Source organism: Apteryx mantelli, chromosome 2 (genome assembly GCF_036417845.1).
Source record: "Apteryx mantelli isolate bAptMan1 chromosome 2, bAptMan1.hap1, whole genome shotgun sequence".
NCBI classification, from domain to species: domain Eukaryota; kingdom Metazoa; phylum Chordata; class Aves; order Apterygiformes; family Apterygidae; genus Apteryx; species Apteryx mantelli.
Genome location: NC_089979.1, coordinates 28676644 through 28695957, shown reverse-complemented (window position 1 = coordinate 28695957; position 19314 = coordinate 28676644). Strand labels below are relative to the sequence as shown.

The following is a 19314-nucleotide window of genomic DNA, read 5'->3' as shown; positions in this document are numbered from 1 at the left end:
CACCCTGCATCAAAGCAGCTCCTGGCTTTCGCTCCCGTCCCCTTTCTCTCTCCCCATCCTCAGCCTCTCTGGCAAAGTTTAAGTGGTCAGTCCGTGCTCTGGACCCCTGCTGCTCCCCTCAGCCACCTCTCTCCCGTCTCCCAAGAACGAAATAAATAAAAGTCTGTTAGAGGGAGCCCCCCTCAGGAAACTTACGTTTGATCTGCCTGGGTTTGCTCTGTTTCCTTCGGGACATTCTGCTCGGCTGCCGCTCCTGCCTTGCTCCAGGTGCAGGAGTGGAGCTGGGAGGGGACGGGGGTGGAAGGAGGGTGACAGATCAATAGACTGGATTCATAGAGGAGCCGGCGGCCACCTTGAGATGCAAAGTCAAATTACAGAAAAATAGGGAGAGGGGAAAGAGTGTGTGCGTGTGTGTGTGTGACGGAGGAAGGAGGGAAGAGAAACAGGGAGATCGGGGTGGGTGAGACAGAGCGAGAATGAGGGGGAGAGAGAGAAACGGAAAGAACGGAGGGAGGGAGCAGGGGAAGGAAGGAGGGAGGGAGGAAGAGAGAGAGAGAGAGGAGAAAGGGAGGGAGGGAGGGGAGAGCCGGCTCCTCGCGCTCGCGCGCTCTCTCTCTCTCTCTCTCTCTCTCTCTCTCTCCCTCCCTCCCTCTCTCTCTCTCTCTCTCTCGCTCGCTCGCTCGCTCTCTGCCGTTGCCGTGCCGCCTCAGCTCCCCGCGCCGCGCTGCGCCGCGCTCCGCTCCGCTCCGCTCCGACTGACAGGCGGCGGGAGGTGCCGGCGAAGGAGGGGCTTTCCGGCCCGGGGGGGCGGAAAGAGGGGGGAGTTTGTCCGTCAGGCTTGACGGGCAGTGGCTGCTGCCAGAGACAAGCCCGCATGCAAATCGCCTCCTGCCCCTGGGGCGCGAGGTGCCGAGGCGGGAGGCTTCAATTGTCCCGGCTCTGCCTGTCAGGGCTTCTGGTAGCCGAGGGAGCTGCAACTTTCCTAAAGGAGGCAAAACAAGAGAATGGGCGAGGAAACTCCGTAGGAGTGAAACAGTAGGCAGGAGTCCTTCCGCCCCGCACGGGGAACCCGCCGAGGTGTCCTGGCAGAGCCGGCGCAGTCTCGGCCTCGGCGCTGCCTCTCGCAAGAGCGAACACTTCCTCCTGCTCCGGCCCCCTAGGCCGGCGCTGCGGAGACCGGGAGACCCTGAGGAGCCCGCGGCTGGGCCAGGAGGGCAGAGTTTTCCTCCGCAGCGCGGCGGCGGGGGGCTGCTGCCGCCGGGCGGCGGGATCCCGACCTCGCCTCACAGGTGTCGCCAGGGGCGGGAGTCGAGGCGGGCTCGCGCCGCGCCGGCCGTTAACGGTCCCGCAGAGCGCGCGAGAGCCGTGCGGCTCCGCTTGCAGCCCTGGGAGCGCACGTCCACGGCAGATTAATTATGTTCCGAGGAAACTACAGAATAAGTCGGAGCCACTACAGTGTTCTCGAATGATCAGGCTGTTCTTTTCTTAACAAATCTCTCCGTTATTTTCGGTTTTCTAACCATTTGCACAAACCCATGGTAGCTGGTGATTCCCCAGTCCCTGAGAGTATTTGCTATGTGGTAATCACTGTTTGTATGTGTGATTGATCCTTTTTTTGACCCTTAGATAAAGAAAAGACAAAGACAGACCAGCTAAATACCTTGTCTTTAATTAGATTTGCCCTTCTGAATAGTCATATTATAGAAAATATTTTATTCTTGCACAGTAGAAACCAACATCGGACAGTTTTATCACTAACATCAAATGTAAGTATTCTGACAAAGCCAGACCCTTAGCACTCCTTGCATTTACAGTCTCTGTCTTCAATAGGACAAAATTTCTCTTGAACATGCTGTTTTAATGACCTACATCGTCTAATTTACACACGCAGTTGTAAATGACCCATTGTTATGAACAGACCGTGGTTTCTATACCTTGCTGTATTGCTTAGCATTACACATGCATTACCAGATTCACAGTGTTGTCAAACGTTAACTTTACAAAAATCTTGGGAAAAAAAAACAGCCAGACTTCACTTTTGCCAGGTAAGGACACTTGATACTGAAACGTCCTTATTACCCTGTTTCCAAAAACTTAAAATCTGAACACATGAATGTACTACAAGGTTAAGTATTCTTACAACTTCACTAGCAGAAATTGAATGCTTTAAATTCAGGTAAACTGTTAAACACTTGTTTCACTCTTGTAATTCTGATACTCAAAGTTTTTCAGCCCAGCGTCTCAAATCTTCTGTGATTGTTTGACTAACTTTGCAAAAGTCTTCATATAAGGAACAAAAATTCTAGTATGGTAATATGCTAATAGTTTCCATCATATTTGCTGGAATATAATGTTTGTAAGTTATGAGTGAATAGGAAAAAGACACCTTTTTATTAAAGAAAAGAACATGATTGAAACTGTGAACTGTATTCAAATATTTGTTGCTCAGATACTTTAAAGGTTCTGAGTAACTACTAAATGTTTTTTCATTTAGTTAAGTAATTGTGGTGTGCCAAATTTATATTTCAATGTCTTTTCCTGAGATGTAGGCTCATGGTTATATAATAATAATAATAATAATAATAATGGTAGCATTTTTCAGACAATAAGGCAAGCTATGTTAATAAACAAGCATGGTAACTTTGATTGTCCACCAAATAAAATGCTCTATAATGGCTTTGTTGCAGAATTAGGCTAGAATGAAGGCCTGAACAGCCTTCCATCTTTAAAATTAAAGTTAATATTTGATCTTTTAACATTCTCGGCATTTTATTAAATCTCAGTCCAGTTCCCTAATCAGAATTAGCAATGTCTTTTCCCTCAAAGGAGCTGACTGTTTTTTTCTGATTCTGTTTTGTTGCCTGTCTTCTGCCCAGTGTTTTCAGACTAAACAGGTCATTTGGCAGATATCACGTTTAAACCTACTGCTATATAAATGTAAAAGAATGGGGTTGAGTAATCTGTTTCCGACATTTGGGCGATATACAAACTGCAACTTGTAAAACATATTCATCCACCATAACTTAAAAATTAATATACTTTACATGATATAAAACAGTTATAAGTGATAAACAACAATGCAAAATGGAACAGTGCTAGTCTGAATCACAAATAAGTGTTTATTCTTATATACTATTTAGAGTAAATTGCATAAGAGCATCAGTATTATGCTGACTCTTGCCTTCTTAAATATTTAAGCAGCAAGGTAAGTTAAGTTACATATTTTGTGTATTCTGAGGCATTAAGGCCATATTCTACTTTGTCAGCTCAAAACAGGACATATAAGGATTATTTCTTTATTATTATATATTATTTCTTTGACTATTCAGAGAGATCTGTTTGATCTCTTAAAGGACTATTATACTTAGTCATTTCAGTGTATTTTGGACTTGTTTTACTAAGAATTAAAAAGTTGTTTGCAAAATTCCTAAAAGGAACATACATGTACCTGCTATTTTTAAATGTATTTACAGTTGTACGTTAAAGAACAGTTTTCCCTAATTTACTGAGAAACTTTCATTTAGTTCATTTCAGTACTGCATCAAAATTATCCGTTTTCTTTAGCAGAATGGTATCACATAACATATCCCACATGAAGAGAGAGATTTAATAGGCCATATCTAGTGGATGAGAAAGGGCCAGAGCACAGCCCAAGCACTGCACATGATCATTTATACTGTTTATTTATTAACCCACTAACCAACAACTGTTTCCAATAAACATTATGGATAAGGCCTCTCTCTTCTGGTGGGGAAGAGACTTTATTCACATGGACGCAAGTCACATGGTGTAGCTGTCCCTCCGGGCTGGAGAATAGGCCCTGGCATATTTTATTAACCTGTAGAGAGAGTCATTTAAACCAGATTTTTCAAGCCTTAGGGATAACCCTGCCCCCCCACCCCCAAAAAGTTGTATCATTTAACTGAACTGCTATAGTTATATATAAAGCTATATTTGTAGCTTTATGTCCACACCAAGGTTGTAGTCTGTGCCATTCACTGCCTCTTTACATTCACCTGTTTGGTATTGCCCGTTGTAACTAGACAGAGCTCACAAAGTTCCTTTGGCAGCAATTACAACATCTGAGCATGGGTGGGGAAATTCTCCAGTTGTTGCTATACTGAGGGAATAGTGGAAGTCTGTCTGTAAACTGAGGGTATGAACAGATGATTAAAAATGTAGTGCTTGTTCAACCAAGATAATGATTAGATGTGAGCACAGGTGGTGTAAGAGCATTTCAGTAGCATACATTCTTAGTCAATTACAATATCTCAGTAAGAAAATAACCTCCTCAGAGCGTTACTCTTAAGCATCTCTAATTTGATCACTTCCAATTGTCTGAATATACCCTACTAAGATTCTACCATGATTTAAAAAACCCTCTAGCTGAATGGTTATCATAGTTCAAAACTCAAATTCTTGAAATGCTGTTACTCTGGCAAAGAAACTAGGAGAATTGCAACTCAGATTTCTATGATCTTCAAGTGTTAGCAATTGTCTTACATGCAGATAACATGCATACTTTTTAAAACAATATCCTTCCTTGCAGTCCTACAAAAGAACACTTAGTGATTTTCAAAACAACCTTTCCAATCCATCACTGAGAAGGGGAAATACTAAAATACTAGAATGTGCCCTTTACAGTAAAATTAGCCTCTTGACCAGCAAATATAGATTTCCTATTTTTTAAGAAAAAGAGTATACTTAGCAAGATTGCTTCAGAATTTTCAAATAAATCTGTATACAGGCTATTTTATAAAAAGATACTGATTTATAATGAAGATATTCCAAAGTTTAGGCAGCAGTTATATTATGAAGACAATACGCTTGATTTCTGGGATCCACATGCAATCAAGTTCTGACCATTTAAAATCCCTAATAAGAGTATGGTATGTTAAGAAATTAATTTTATATGTTCTGTTGGGCTCTTGAGTTTGGATTTCCTTTGTAAGGACTTAGGTTCTTCCATGACCTTAATCATAGCATTTATTTTTTTAGCTCACATCGAAAAAGATTAAGTGCTGGTATTTTCCCAATTATTATCCACTGACAAAATGTCACGGGGGTGAAGGGGGGGGAGAATGTTATTGGTTATTAGTTAACAGATTTATTGAAGATGGCCATACAGTGCAGTCATAGCAAGCAAATCTTACTGCACATTTGTTAGTGCCCGAGTCTCGGTTTCTTACCACTCCACCGGTTTCTTGTCAGAGGTTCTCTTAACTCCAGGAGAGTAACCTTGAGAGGCGTCCCAGCTCAAGGGAGATTCACCGCTGTGCAGCCCGCTGCTGTGCAGAAGAGCTCAAAGGGCTCTGGGCTGCAGCGCTATTTATGGGCACAGAGTTTGACTCATGGTCATACAATATTTGGTGTGGAGATATACCCTTTTTGCTGATCTCATGCTGTGTTGGGGAAAATATACCTTTTGCTGACCTCATGCCATGTTGGGGAAAATATAACTTTTTGCTGATCTCATGCCCATTTCTGGCCTCACCAGTTGCAACCAGTATCACCTAGTTCCTCCTGGTCAGCCCTGGGCGCAGTCAGTTATTTGCGGTCAGCTGGGGCCTGAGATAAGGTGTTTGTGTGGGGGTGGGGGGGTAGTTGTGCTTCACCACACTTTGGGCCTGAGATGGGGGGGGTAGTTGTGCTCTGCCACGCTTTGGGCCTGAGGTGTGTGTGGGGGGGGGGGGGGGGGGGGGTAGTTGCGTTCCGCCACACAAAGTTACAAAAAATATGTAGAGCATAGCCTTTTGTAACATTATTCATTTCCTTTCTTTAATCAAGAGTGAGGTAGTTAACTAGGCTAACCATGAAGTTATCATCATTAAGACTCAGAATTAATATCCCTAAAACATGAATATGGGACAATTCACACCTCCCCCAGCTGTTTGAAAAGTTTACAATCAGTTTAATTCTGATTTCATAATTTGGAGATTTTCTTTGCGGTTATGACCAACATGCTAATAAGAAAAAGTAGAGAAAGCTTAGATTCTAAGACAACAAGAAAACAGACTCTAAAATATCACTGAGCAGCTGAAAGATGGTTACACTGAGGCTTGAATTTAGAAGTAAAATTTCCTGAAATGAAGAAGCAAAACCTCTACCAATTCACTGCTAGATGACACGAAGGAAAAATGCTGCAAAACAGATTCCTCACCTGCCCTGGAACCTACAGAAGATCTGAGGATATCCAAAGAAAGAGAGTGGGTGAGACCAGCAGATATGTATTGCTCTTTCAACTGAATCACTTTTACATTTTTTCACAGAATCACAGAATCGCTGAGGTTGGAAGGGACCTCTGGAGATCATCTAGTCCAACCCCCCTGCTCAAGCAGGGTCACCTAGAGCACATTGCACAGGATTGCATCCAGGCGGGTTTTGAATATCTCCAGAGAAGGAGACTCCACAACCTCTCTGGGCAACCTGTGCCAGTGTTCTGTCACCCTCACAGTGAAAAAGTATTTCCTCATGTTCAGATGGAAGTGTCTGTGTTTCAGTTTGTGCCCGTTGCCTCACGTCCTGTCACTCAGCACCACTGAAAAGAGTCTGGTCCCGTCCTCTCGACACCCTCCCTTCAGATACTTGTACACATTGATAAGATCTCCTCTCAGCCTTCTCTTCTCCAAGCTAAACAGGCCCAGCTCTCTCAGTCTTTCCTCATAAGAGAGATGTTCCAGTCCCCTAATCATCTTTGTAGCCCTTCGCTGGACTTGCTCCAGTAGTGCCACATCCCTCTCGTACTGGAGAGCCCAGAACTGGACGCAGCACTCCAGATGTGGCCTCACCAGGGCTGAGTAGAGGGGGACAATCACCTCCCTCGACCTGCTGGCAACACTCTTCCTGATGCACCCCAGGATACTATTGGCCTTCTTGGCCACAAGGGTGCATTGCTGCCTCATGGTTACCTTGGTGTCCACCAGCACTCCCAGGTCCTTCCCAGCAGAGCTGCTTTCCAGCAGGTCAACCCCCAACCTGTACTGGTGCATGGCGTTATTCCTCCCTAGGTGCAGGAGCCTGCACTTGCCTTTGTTGAACTTCATGAGGTTCCTCTCCGCCCATCTCTCCAGCCTGTCCAGCCTGTTCATTTTGTGAATGTTTTACTCCCTAGGAGTGATCAAAACCCTACAGTGTAGTTCCTGGCCACAGGATTTCAATGGATAAAGCAATGTAGGAAGCCAGACGCATAGAGGGATGGAATCAGTGCTGAGTCAGACTTCATGTTGATAGTCCAGACCTTTGCATCCATTCTGGGAGATCTGCCAGTGTTTAGAGGCCAAAACCCATGTCCATTCCATATGGAGAAGGAAGGAAAGCATAGAAATAAATGGTGACCTCAGAAAGTTTCTGATTTCCTGAGTAGACTTTTCCTAAAAAGGGTGCGCTCTGGATATTAGTTAATTTTGGATTGGTGCAAAGCTTAGTTCTTGGTGTCAGTTTCCTGCCTCTTTCCACATATTTACTTGGAGCAGAAATCACTGTACTCTTTGAATACTTCAGTTATGCAAGATACTTTTCCTCTCGCATTAAAATTTATATCTTATTTATTATCCAGAAATAGTGGCAAAGATTATTCTTCATTTCCTGACTGGATGCTCTCTGATACTGGTCAGGTAATCTTATGGATGAACAATCTGTTAGTTGACCCAACTGCTTAGAGACTTTTCTGGGGGACTTTAAAATAAATCAGAATCACAGAATAGCCATCGTAATTATCTTCGTAATAATGTGAAAGATTCTTTTTCCCTGAATAGGATTGCAGTAATACTTTGTGAAAATTTACATTTGCTTCTGAAAAATTATACATACACATCAACTCCTGATTTTGACATACATGTTCCCCTTTATAGAAAAAATATACCTCAAGATCAGCAAAACTACTGCAAAAATGATTTGTACAAGCTAACGTAGTATGTCATGCCTTCAGCTGGAAAACAAAATTCACTAGCCGTGGCAAAGCTAGAGAAAGCTTTTTGATTGAATAAAGCTAGAAACATAGATGCATGTTCAGAATGAAGTATTGTATCACACATGTGGCAGCATCTGGAGTGTGGGGTGGAAGGAACTGTCCTATAAGGCAACCTCTTTGGATGCCTCAGTTGTCTGAAATACAGCCCATACATCCCCACTGTTTGCAGATGGCCACTGAAAACTTAGAAATCTACTGAAATATTTATATAATCCCACACCACATTGCGAATTTCTGCCAGTAACAAGACTGTGCAGCCCACAGCAGCAGTAACTTACTGTTTTTGGCACGTGCACGGGCTTCAGAGCCAGTTTTGCAGTAAGTCACAGGGCTTCTTTTTATTTTGTGACCCTATCCTTCCCAGGAGCACACTACCCTTAGCACAATCCTACCAATGGTGCTTTACAGTCTGGGCTGCTAAGAAAGACGCCACTGTAGATGCTAACAATAATGTAACAAGTTTTCTTTCCGCTTATAAGCATGGAGTGGGAGGAGTTCAGAAGAAAATACAACAAAAAGGAAGAAAAGGACAAGGAATAATAGAACAGCAGAAACAGAAGGAAAAAGGGAGAATAGCTGTAGTGGTCTAAAATCTTTATTTCTATCTTTGCTTCTTTTTTTAAATAAGCCAACAGCAGTATTTCATGTAGAAATAGAATAACACTGAAGAGATAATGTTAATATTGTCAAATTACTGTTTATGACTTCTGACTGCAGCACTAATAAAGTAGTGACATGGGTATAAAGTGTAATAAAAATCAGCTTACACTAAAATAACATTTCCTCTTTTTGTCTTCCATTCTACCATAACTGTTGTGTAGCTCCCCTTTGGGGAGCAATGGGCAGTGTCTGTATCATTTCAAATAGCCAAATTAGAAATTATGGACATCTCAGTTTGCCCAGTTTTGATGAAGGAGGTTGCATTTACACTGGCCTCTCAACAGTGCACACAGAAACATGATGAAGAGTTTAAAAAATATTGGAAACCTGGAAACTTATATAATGACCTCTCTGTAGGCACACTGATACTGGGTCTACCAGTTTGCTAGTATAGCTTTATAATAACATTAATTAGCTTTATAAACTCATTTTTTCTTTTACTATGTATCCGTCAAATGGATGTTCCCACACAAAGGTGTAACAATTGCTGGTAGACTCTAGGGAATGATATGTACTTGTGTCCTATCTGTTCCATCACATTGTTTAAATCAGGCTCCCCCCACGCACTTGAGTAGCCTAATCTACCCCCAACATGTATCAGAATTAACATTGCTTATCAAAGGAACATATGAAACTATGCATCATCATCACCACCTATAAGAATAAATAATAAAGAAATCTATTATAAAGCACTCGAAGTCTATGCCAGCATAACATCTTTTTTTTCAGATTCAAGCTCCTCTCAGTAACATTGATATATTTTGGTTTATTAAGAGAGTATTCATAATATATAAAACTCTTCAATTTATGCCATTATCTTATAAATAGACTACATTAACAAGGAAATCTTACCATGCAAACATCAGTCTTTCAAAAGTGGGACCCCCTTAAGGTTTTCTGCCATCAGAACAAGATGATTTCTTTACACAACAGACATCACAATAACTGAAAGACATCATAGTCCAGTGAACTGAAGAACAAAGAGAAAATATAGTTCAGCATCACTTGGTCATTTTTAATCCCATGTTCTTTACAGAAAATTCAAAAGATATTTAATATTCCACCTTACACCACAGTAAAGCTATATTATTCTTGAAACTAGTTGACTTAAATATGTCATTTATTTTGTTTATAATTACAACATATATAATGTTAAACTCCTTCATTCTATATCTGCTACCAACAAAATTTAATTCGAATTCCCATCTCCTTCTTAAATCCACCTGTAACATCCAAAACTTCTCATAACACTTTACAAGGTAAAACAATGGTTACAATTTTCTGAAGTGTCTCAGTAACTTAGAATCTTTTCTTAGTCTTCTGTTTTAATCCCTCTTGAAAATGAAATTTAAATTTTGAATCATTGAGCTATTTCCAAAAATGTTGCTCTAGAGACAATATTTTGACTAACACAGATAGTTAAGAATTAAAATAGCATAATAAGGAGGAAATCTCAGTTCTTGATTGTTTCCCGGTTTTACCCATTCAAAAAGGATTAGATGGAAGCTCTCTAAATAAAAATCCTGAAAAAGAACCACTCCCCAGCCATTTCCCATTAGACACCCACAGGGCTAAGTTGCCCCCAATTTCATAAGATCATTTGCATCAGTACAATTAAGTGTGAAGTATTTTCACAGTGTTCTCCAATCATAAAAGTAAGTTACTTTGCATCTGTTTCACATTGGTGTAAGTGACTGAATAAACTATACAATCTGACCTTTGATTTTTGTATATTGGTGCAAAAGAAAAAATATTGGCCTCATTCTCATAGAATGCTGATTAATTAATAGCTGTTATTAAAATATTTTTACAGTATATTACAGATCGTATCCACCTCATCTTCAGTTACCTAAAAATCTAACTAGTGTTCTAGGTTCTCTCTACAGGAGAGAGAGTAAGCATTTCTACGTACAAAAATTAATCTCCTCTTAAAATAGATACCTGAATTTTAGATAACTAAAGGTTAGTTATACTGATTCCAACCAAAACTATATTTTATTGACACCTTTGAAAACTAGATACTTTGACTCTGTTTTACACATGAGTGTGGGAAGACTGAAGTTGTGGCATGGGATCAGAACAGAGGTCTATCAGTGCAAAAGCCTGTGACAATGAGTAGTAAGGAATGAGCAGAGCTGGATTTAGGAGACAGCGACCAGCATGACGCAACAGGGAGAAAGCACTTTGCTGGGTCAGTTTTGCCAGCCACACAACAGGGCGCTTGCACAGCGTGAGTGAAGAGAAGGAGCCACACATTGGTCTCACCCCAGTGTTGCCTCTTTCAGAGGAATACTGGCAAACCCAAAAGTAGGCCATGGCTCTGTGTTTGCTCCAGTCCATATCACTAATAATAAGAGACTCTTTAAATCCCAGAGTATAACATTTGGTTCTTGCTATAATCAGTTTAGTTTCAATTCTTACATGAGAAATTTAACCTAACCCATTAGCTGTATCTGTAGTACTGTCCCACTGATCAAACATTGTAGGCCGAATTTACCCTCATTAAATTCCACTGACTTCAGTCATTCAGTAGGTGTAACAAAGACATAAATAAAAAGTTTACTGTGTTTGCTCTTTTAAATTTCTTTTGTATCAGATAGTTTTCATGGATATATCAGCTGGATGCCTAATTTCTAGAGAGTTCTGAGCATGATATCTCTACAAATTTATCAGTTCACTCCTGAGTCCTGAACACTAACTTCTATATTACCACTAGTAAACAAAATATAACCTATCGGGACCCAGTCTTTTGGAGGTTTAGTCCATTTTCAGCAAATTTTCTTTTAAAAAATTTGGATGACTTTTTTGTTTCCACAAATTATTTTAAATTATTTCAATATATGTTAACCTAACTGGAGCAACACTACAACAGCAAGGTCTACACTGGTGGCTCTAGAGATCATATTTTTCACATCATGTGTCCATTTGTGTGTACAGCTAATATGTTAGCTTGTTTTATTCAAATTATCAGTCCTCAATGTGGTAATAGTTCTGTAACTATGACCAAACAAACTAATTTATGGATCCCAAATTCCTACTAATATTTTCCTGCTTTTTGGCCACTGACCAGCAAAATCCTGGAGGGAGTTCTGAAATGAGATCCTTTCCCTGGAGGTTGTTGGCATGGCCACTCTCTGACCATGAAATGGTAGATTTCATGACTCAAATAGTCACAGACAAGCATACTTATTCAATGAGCTTTTACTCTTATTTCTGGTTTAATTCCCTTTCACTCCCTCTGAAAAACTGCTATGAATAAAAAAGGCAAAATTTTATGTGGGAAAATGTTGCTCCTTAGGCATTGATTCCCTGAGTTACATGCAGGAATTATTAGTGAAGAACTATTGTCTTATTTTAATGTCAAATGTCTCATTATTATTTTTATTACATCATTAGCCATATTACTATCTTTGTCTTCTTACCATTTTGCTCCCAAATACCATCTATTCCTTAATCCATCACTTTATCCTGTATATCAATTGTATGAGAGTCCATGTTGTTTCTGGACTGAATTTTTTAGGATGTCAGAATGGCAAATTTACTTCTCTGAAGCTAATGAATAATTTGAACCATTTCTCTTTAGCTTTTGTCTTACTGTTATTATACTTCCATATTGCTCCATGGTGTGTTTGGTACTCCATCGTGTTTATGGTACTTAGACACCTGGTTTGTACTCTCCATTCTTTCTTCTTCTCAGGATGCATATGTTTGTGATGATAAAACAAGGTGATTACCATTCTAAAGGGTTAGTAACTTCTTACCTTGTCCTGTAAAGTTAAAAATATTGCCTAAGATATTGATAAGTGCAGGTAAGCTCACTATTGAAATCATTCGTAATAAAATCTCCCAAGATCCCCTTTTTCTAATATCTTTCATTAATGCAGAGTTTCAAATTTCTTCCAAATTAGAGACTGATCAATGATTTTAGGTAGGTATACATCTAAATATAATTTCTGACTTCACTACATTTTGAAACAATGCCCAAAAATAGAAGTGAGTATGCATTTCATGTTATTACATAGATCAGCTGAAAAAGTTATATGGAATATCAGTTTCGGAATTATTTTTCTAAGACATTCTCAGTTTGTACCTGCAAAACTTATAGCACAAATTAATTTATCCCATTAAATCCAAGTAGCACTAGGACATGTTATGGCTTTGGGACTATTCACTATCTTGAGCATTTTGAGTCATAGTGAATGACCACACAAGCAATTGTAAAAATGAGATTAAGATTGGAGCCTAGATGTAAGTATTTGCAGGACTGAACTTTCATTTTGTTCACTGCTTCATAACTTGGATCTAAGTGCCTAACTTGTGTCTCTTAAAATGGAAAATATTTCAAAATATATTGTAGAAAGATGGTATAGTAGCTATCAAATGGTTTCAAACATGAAAGCTCTACCCAGATAACTCAGTCTTAGTTTTACACTGCTACAGCTGAGATCAGACCCCAGCTTGATTATCTTGCCCAAAACCTGGATTGTGAACTTTTTTCTCTGTGTAGTTACTGTACAAAAGATTGCAAGCCAATATTTAGATGAAACAAACATTTGTCTTATTCTCGGATGACAACTAGTGGGTGATTTCCAACATCTTTTAACTCTAATGCATTCTGCCAAACCAAATCTGGGCCTGCAGCATCCAGTCCTTCCCAGCAATATGCATACAGTAACACAGCTATATATTGGCCTCCTAACCCATCCAAATGCCTGGGGTTCAGAAAAAAACAGCCTCTACATGCTAGAGATGGGACCTACGTGAAGAACCAGCAGTATCCACCTCAAGTAAACAAAGCTTCTGATCATCTGAAAGACAGAAAAATATATATGTTGATGGGTATTCCTCTTTTGGTTACCTATTAAGTTACATCATATATTACTTTCTATTCCTATCCTCTTACTCATGTGGTTTTCTCATCTGTCTTTCATATTCTCATCAATACTTGTTTATGTATCTGTTATACTCTGTTAAACTCCTTGGCCTAGGACATTAGGCTCAGTCTTGTGCACTACAGTATGAAAATAAAGAAATTCTTGTTAATAAAAACAGTCAGGTAACTAGAGGAATGACTTATGAATAAGACTTATGATAACTAAGCATTACTATGACTAAGAAATGACTAGGAAGGAACATCACAAAGAATCTAGACCAATAATTGGGAAAAATTATTCAGTAAAAAAATAATGTATGAGAAGTAGTGGAAAAGACTTAAAGAAAGGAAATTTTAGGTTGCTCATCAAGAAAGTATTTATCATGATGTGTTGCATAGTGAAAGTTTCAAAAGAAAATGGTGAAACACATTCATTCAGTTGGAAATTTGAAAACCAGCTAGAAAAAAAAATGGAAAATTTGTTTTAGATTTTCTGCATTTGGACTAGGTGATGTAATTGGACTGTACTATTTCTAGTGTCTTTAATTCTAATAAATCATATAAAACTACACAGCTATAATCTATTTCCATTACTTTTAGCATTTCCTTTTGGGTTGCATGTGTTTTGTTAGAAAATATCTATGTATGGAAAGTAGCATCTTGAACTTGTATACATGAAAATAGGTTGTGATTAAGTTCAACCAGTTGGAGTTATTAAGTTTCAGAACAAGGCATTTATAATAAGTTGCCCTTAGAACACACTGGTATTCATATAATAAATGTCCCTACGTAGGGGGAAAAAAAAATGAAAAAAATATGGACTCTCCTTTATGACACACAGCAAGTCCAGTTCCAGTGTCTCACTTATAGGAAAGGAACAATTATTAATCAGTGGTTGTCTGTTCAGAAAATAACCCCCTGTTTTCTAAGAGTATTGTAGATCTTAAAATCATCATAGTTTCATGCCATGTGTTCCAAAATATGCTAGTTCATACTCAGCTTTAGACTTCAAACATTATATATCATCTGAATCTTAATTTGAGATCATAAGCAGTACGGTTCTGTTTCTGGTTCTCGAGTTGACCTCCTGCAGTGTGTCTTGCATTTTCAAACTGCATAAGAAAGTCTGAGTCCAGTCCTTCTCTGCTGAAACTAATGACATATCTCCCTTTAATTTCAGTGATGGCGGTAGAAGGTGCTGAAAATCAGTTCCCTATGTTAAAACAGTACAAAATTGCGAACTGGTAATCAATACGTATCTTAGTTACAAATCAGTTCATGACATCAGTGTATCCCAGTAGCAATAGTGTTAAACTGTTAGCAGAGATTTCAGTATCACTGAAACAAAGCACAACTGCTTTACATTATCACTTACTGGTATTTGAATAGCTCATGCTAGAATAGTATTTCCAAAACCTTCCTTAATTCTGACATAAAGCTAAATGGCTGTGAGCAATATATTTCACTTTATGCAGATGATGTATTGCTTTTTTGTTAGCTTTCCTTACTTGAGATGACTTCTCTGTCTTATAACCATGACTAAATCTCCAACTACAAAATGAATTTGATTAAATCCAAGTACTTGACCTTGTCAACTAATGTCCCCAGACACCTCTTTACTAACTACCATTTTCTATGGGCTTCTAAGCAGTGGAGCTGGAATATTTATACCTCATCCTAGGTTCTCTGCCCTCAATAACTACATTTTTTTCCCCAAATCATTATTAAAATTAAAAATGATTTAGAAAGATGGACCTTCATCCCTTTCAGGCTGAGTGATATTACTTAATGAATTCCTTTCTCAAAAAATTATCTTATTCAGATGTTACCTTGTCACACACAGCTCTAAAGCAACTATTCAGGACTTACACTAATCTCTCTTCAGATAAATTTGGAATTAAAAATAGGTTTAGGTGAAGATTACATTGCCTCAAGATGTTCAAATTATTATTTTAGATTCCATTTAGTAGTCACTAATCAAATGTTTTTAAACAATGGCTTTATGATCCAGTGTCATTATTTGGTAAAATTAGAAACTTCATTTATTCCACCAATGTATCTAAACTGCCTTTAATTTCAGCTAAAACAATCCATAATCCCATTCTTCAACACTTGACTGACTTAAATATCAAACCTTAATGCTATAGCTTCAAAATCAATTTAAAATCCCCAGGGATGCCACTTCTTTATTTAGGTCAGTGTTTAACTACATTGTCTTATTCTGAGAGATGTAAAGAATTGTAGCGCCAATAAAGAACTGTATTATGCAAGTGACTGAAGCCTGTAATAAATATATGACCTACCTTCTCTGAATTAGAAAACTTTCTACTATTGTTATGTTCCATAAAGCATTATTTTATGCAGAGTTCTGTGCTCCCTTCTGAGGTGCATACACACACCTTGAATTAGTATGGTCAGAGAAAGGTGAGCCAAGTAAAGGAGCACCAAAATGGATGTCGTATTTAAATTATGAGACAAAAAATAAATGAAACTAAACAGGGCATAAGTAAAATTGACTGGAGATTAGAATAAAGTTTCTAATCATCAGAGCCATAAGGTTTTGGAAGAGCTTCCAGAGGGAGAAGTGAATAAAGATAATCTAACTCAGGTTCAGATAGAACAAGCAGTTTCAGAGCAGGATCATATCATATAGTACCTGTGATTTTTATTCAGTTTAGTTATATGCAAAAAGAATGTCATTATATATATCAGACAAAAGATTATTATAGCATTTTGTCAGACTGAATTACTGTATCTAATTCAACAGCAAAAATGGTGGGAGGAAATAATTTCTTCTGTGGCAAAAAAGTTTGGTACATGCTAGACAACATAAAATGCCAATATCTTGAGGGGCACAAACTGACAAATTTTACTACCTCATTTTACCTGAAGTAGTCATATTATATTGGGTTCATTCCTCAGCTTCACTGAAGCAAAGAGGGGAGATAAAGATTCTTTTATGCCTCCACCAGTGTAGCACCATCATGGAGATAAGAGCCCAAGCCAGCCTTCAGCACAAAGCTAGAGAAATCACAGGGTTGCTCTAACTTGTGACAACTAGGACAAAACACTCAGTACCCTCTGTCAGCCGGAGTCAGGAGCATTCCAGGCTACACCTTTTCCTGCTACTCTTTGCCTCCTGGCATCATAAACTCTCTGAATGTGAGTAAATATATCCATCCTTGAAGCTGCCAGAAAATTAAGCTTTCCATAAAGATTGTCCAGATTCCATGAAAAGGAAACTTTAAGGTCATTTTACTTCACTCCAGGAATGGAAAATGACCATTGTAGGACCTTACAACTGGTCCATTTTTTTCCCACAGCCCACTATTTTCTGTATTTTACAAACAGACATACAAACTCAAACACACATTAGGTGTGTGTGGATGCATGTATTTACATACACACATACACAGGCACAAGCATACATAATTTTAAAAAGAAATCCAGAAACTCATTAAAGGATGGTAACTCAACTGTAAAAAAACAGTATTCATTATAATCTCCTCACATTATTTCCATATTAAAACCTCTTCTCTTTGATTTTACAATGTCAGATTTGATCTAGCACAGCTTAGGTGCAGTATGTTGCCTCTTTCTGTGAACTATCCTCCTATCTATTTCCTAAGCTGTTATTCCACACTTGTAATCATGTTATTTGAGTGCCTTATGTATTCTAAAAATAACCATAATAGAAGTTGCATGTAAGTGCAAGGTGAGAAGTGATGAACAGGACAGCGACACAGCACAACCAATCATACTGAATGTAAATGGGAGACCAGACCACACTGCACAGCAATAAATGATTATTATTATTACCGTTTATAAAGAACCCCAAGGTGTCAGAGGCACTTCAAAGTACACACAACAAGACATATTCCCTCCCCTAAGAGCTTATAATCCAGAAACATTGTCAAGCTGTTTCTTTTTGTCTCATAGGAATAAAACCAAAATAGAGAATGATGAGTTAAGCACTGCATTAGACTGGGTGTACTTAAGCCTGTATTGCATCAATAAAGTTTATTCCATTCCCTCCCACTTTACACTGTATTTTTTGCCACTAAGGAGGGAGCCATACCAGCAGTTTGAGACTTGTTGAAACTCAGTAGGCAAGATAATGTCTGTGATTAAACTCACTTGCATAGCCACAACTTGCAAATGCACTTGAATGAACATAAATCTATTTGCAAGCTCATCACAACTTGAATGAAGTCAAACTTTCACTTCCTGGAGTCATCATTTCCAAGGGAGACCTCTAGCAAAACTTTCAGTTGGCTCCCAGCCAATTATCTGCACTTGTCTACAAGTGTCTCCTGCACTACAGACCCTTGAACAATGGAGGTTTAGAAGTTTCCACAAACAAAGCTAATCCATCATTTCCACTGCAATAGAAAGTACCCTTCATAAAAGAGAACAGCAAACAATTCCTGAAGAGGAGTATTCCATTCCACAGAATTAGTTCATCAGTTCCTTTCCAAAACACGTATATCCCTAATCAAATCCTCTCCTGCAACGCTGACCCTAACATAAAACAGTACCACAGCTGCTGACTAGGTAAATGTAAGCAGATGAGTTACCCCTTAAAACTGTTTGGAAATGTATATAGAGACCATACATGTAAAGGACAATAAAGGTGAGTACAGTGACAAGAATCTGGGGCATGATAATGGTTAGTGACAAGAATCTGTACTACATGATTTAAATCCTTTATATTATAGTATCCAATTATGTCTGCCAAAGGTATCTAAACCTTTTCTGTGTTGGTATTTGTACTTTCTTACACTGCTAGGTAGATGCTAGGACAGACTCCAGCAGTCAAAGGACACTAGAAATTAAATCTGGCTTCTTTAAAGTTAGTGGAGTCTCTGCCATTTACTTCAGGGGGATCAGGGTCTCACCTTGAGCATTAGTGATATAAAATTATCTCAGTGGGATTGCTCAAGGGTTAAAGTTCTATTTCAGTGTGAATAAGTAAAGCTAAATCTCATTCTTAATGAGTGTGAGTTGTCTTCCTACCAAATACCATCTATATTAAATTACAATAATCTAATATTTTATTTTTCCAGAGATTGACTTGTAGTCTGATTTTTGCTCATCTATATTTTTCCCTTTCGTATCCTCTGCAAACTGTGAGAAAAAGGTGAAAAGGCAACTTATTGACATACAGTGTTGAAAAGGTAAAACAATTTCAAAAGTGCATTTCCACCTTGAAATTGCAAGTAACCTTTAAAAACAATATAACTGAATGAGACTAGAAAACAAACAAAAATATTTGTCTCCTCTTGGTAATTTATTTCATGCATATAATAAACCTGGTTTGTAGTCAGTTTTACTATCTCAGAGAAAAAGAGCTTTATTTTTCCAAGCTTATAATATAGAGTGATTATGTTACTCTCAGGAACTGCTCTGGGAGAAGTTCATGCGCATGCTTATCCCTAGACAGAGGAAGACAATGATTATAACCTATTTCAGCGCATCCTTGACGCTAGGAGACAGCAGGTGAGTGGGTGAGACAAAGTGGAAGAGAGAAAAATATTGCTCTTAGGCTTAGGTTGTTTGACTCATCTGTCTGCGGTAAACTTTGATTTTCTCTGCAGATTCCTTTTTTTTTTGTTGTTTCCTGTCAGTTTCAGCAGAAACTTGGAATTTCTCTTCAAAACCTTAGTAAATTTTTATTTATTATTCTATATGAAATTCAACTACAATCCAAGCTCTGAGGCTTCTGGCTTATCACTTATCACTTTCACATATCTTATCATTTATTTCACATACTTACCACTTTCCTTGCTTCCATCTCTAGAGTGGGAAGGGA

At 38.7% G+C, this 19314-nt stretch overlaps 1 protein-coding gene across 2 annotated transcripts in view; it reads right to left on the bottom strand.

Annotated features, from left to right (window-relative positions):
• Positions 1–586, bottom strand: part of ZFPM2 (zinc finger protein, FOG family member 2) — a 314045-nt gene extending 313459 nt beyond the window's left edge. For both annotated transcript variants that reach the window (XM_013954673.2, XM_013954674.2), the window contains exon 1: positions 196–586. In XM_013954673.2, coding sequence (XP_013810127.1) covers positions 196–235 — 40 coding nt within the window. In that variant the 5' untranslated portion in view covers positions 236–586. The remainder of the gene's footprint in view (positions 1–195) is intronic.
• Between the last annotated feature and the right edge of the window lie 18728 nt (positions 587–19314).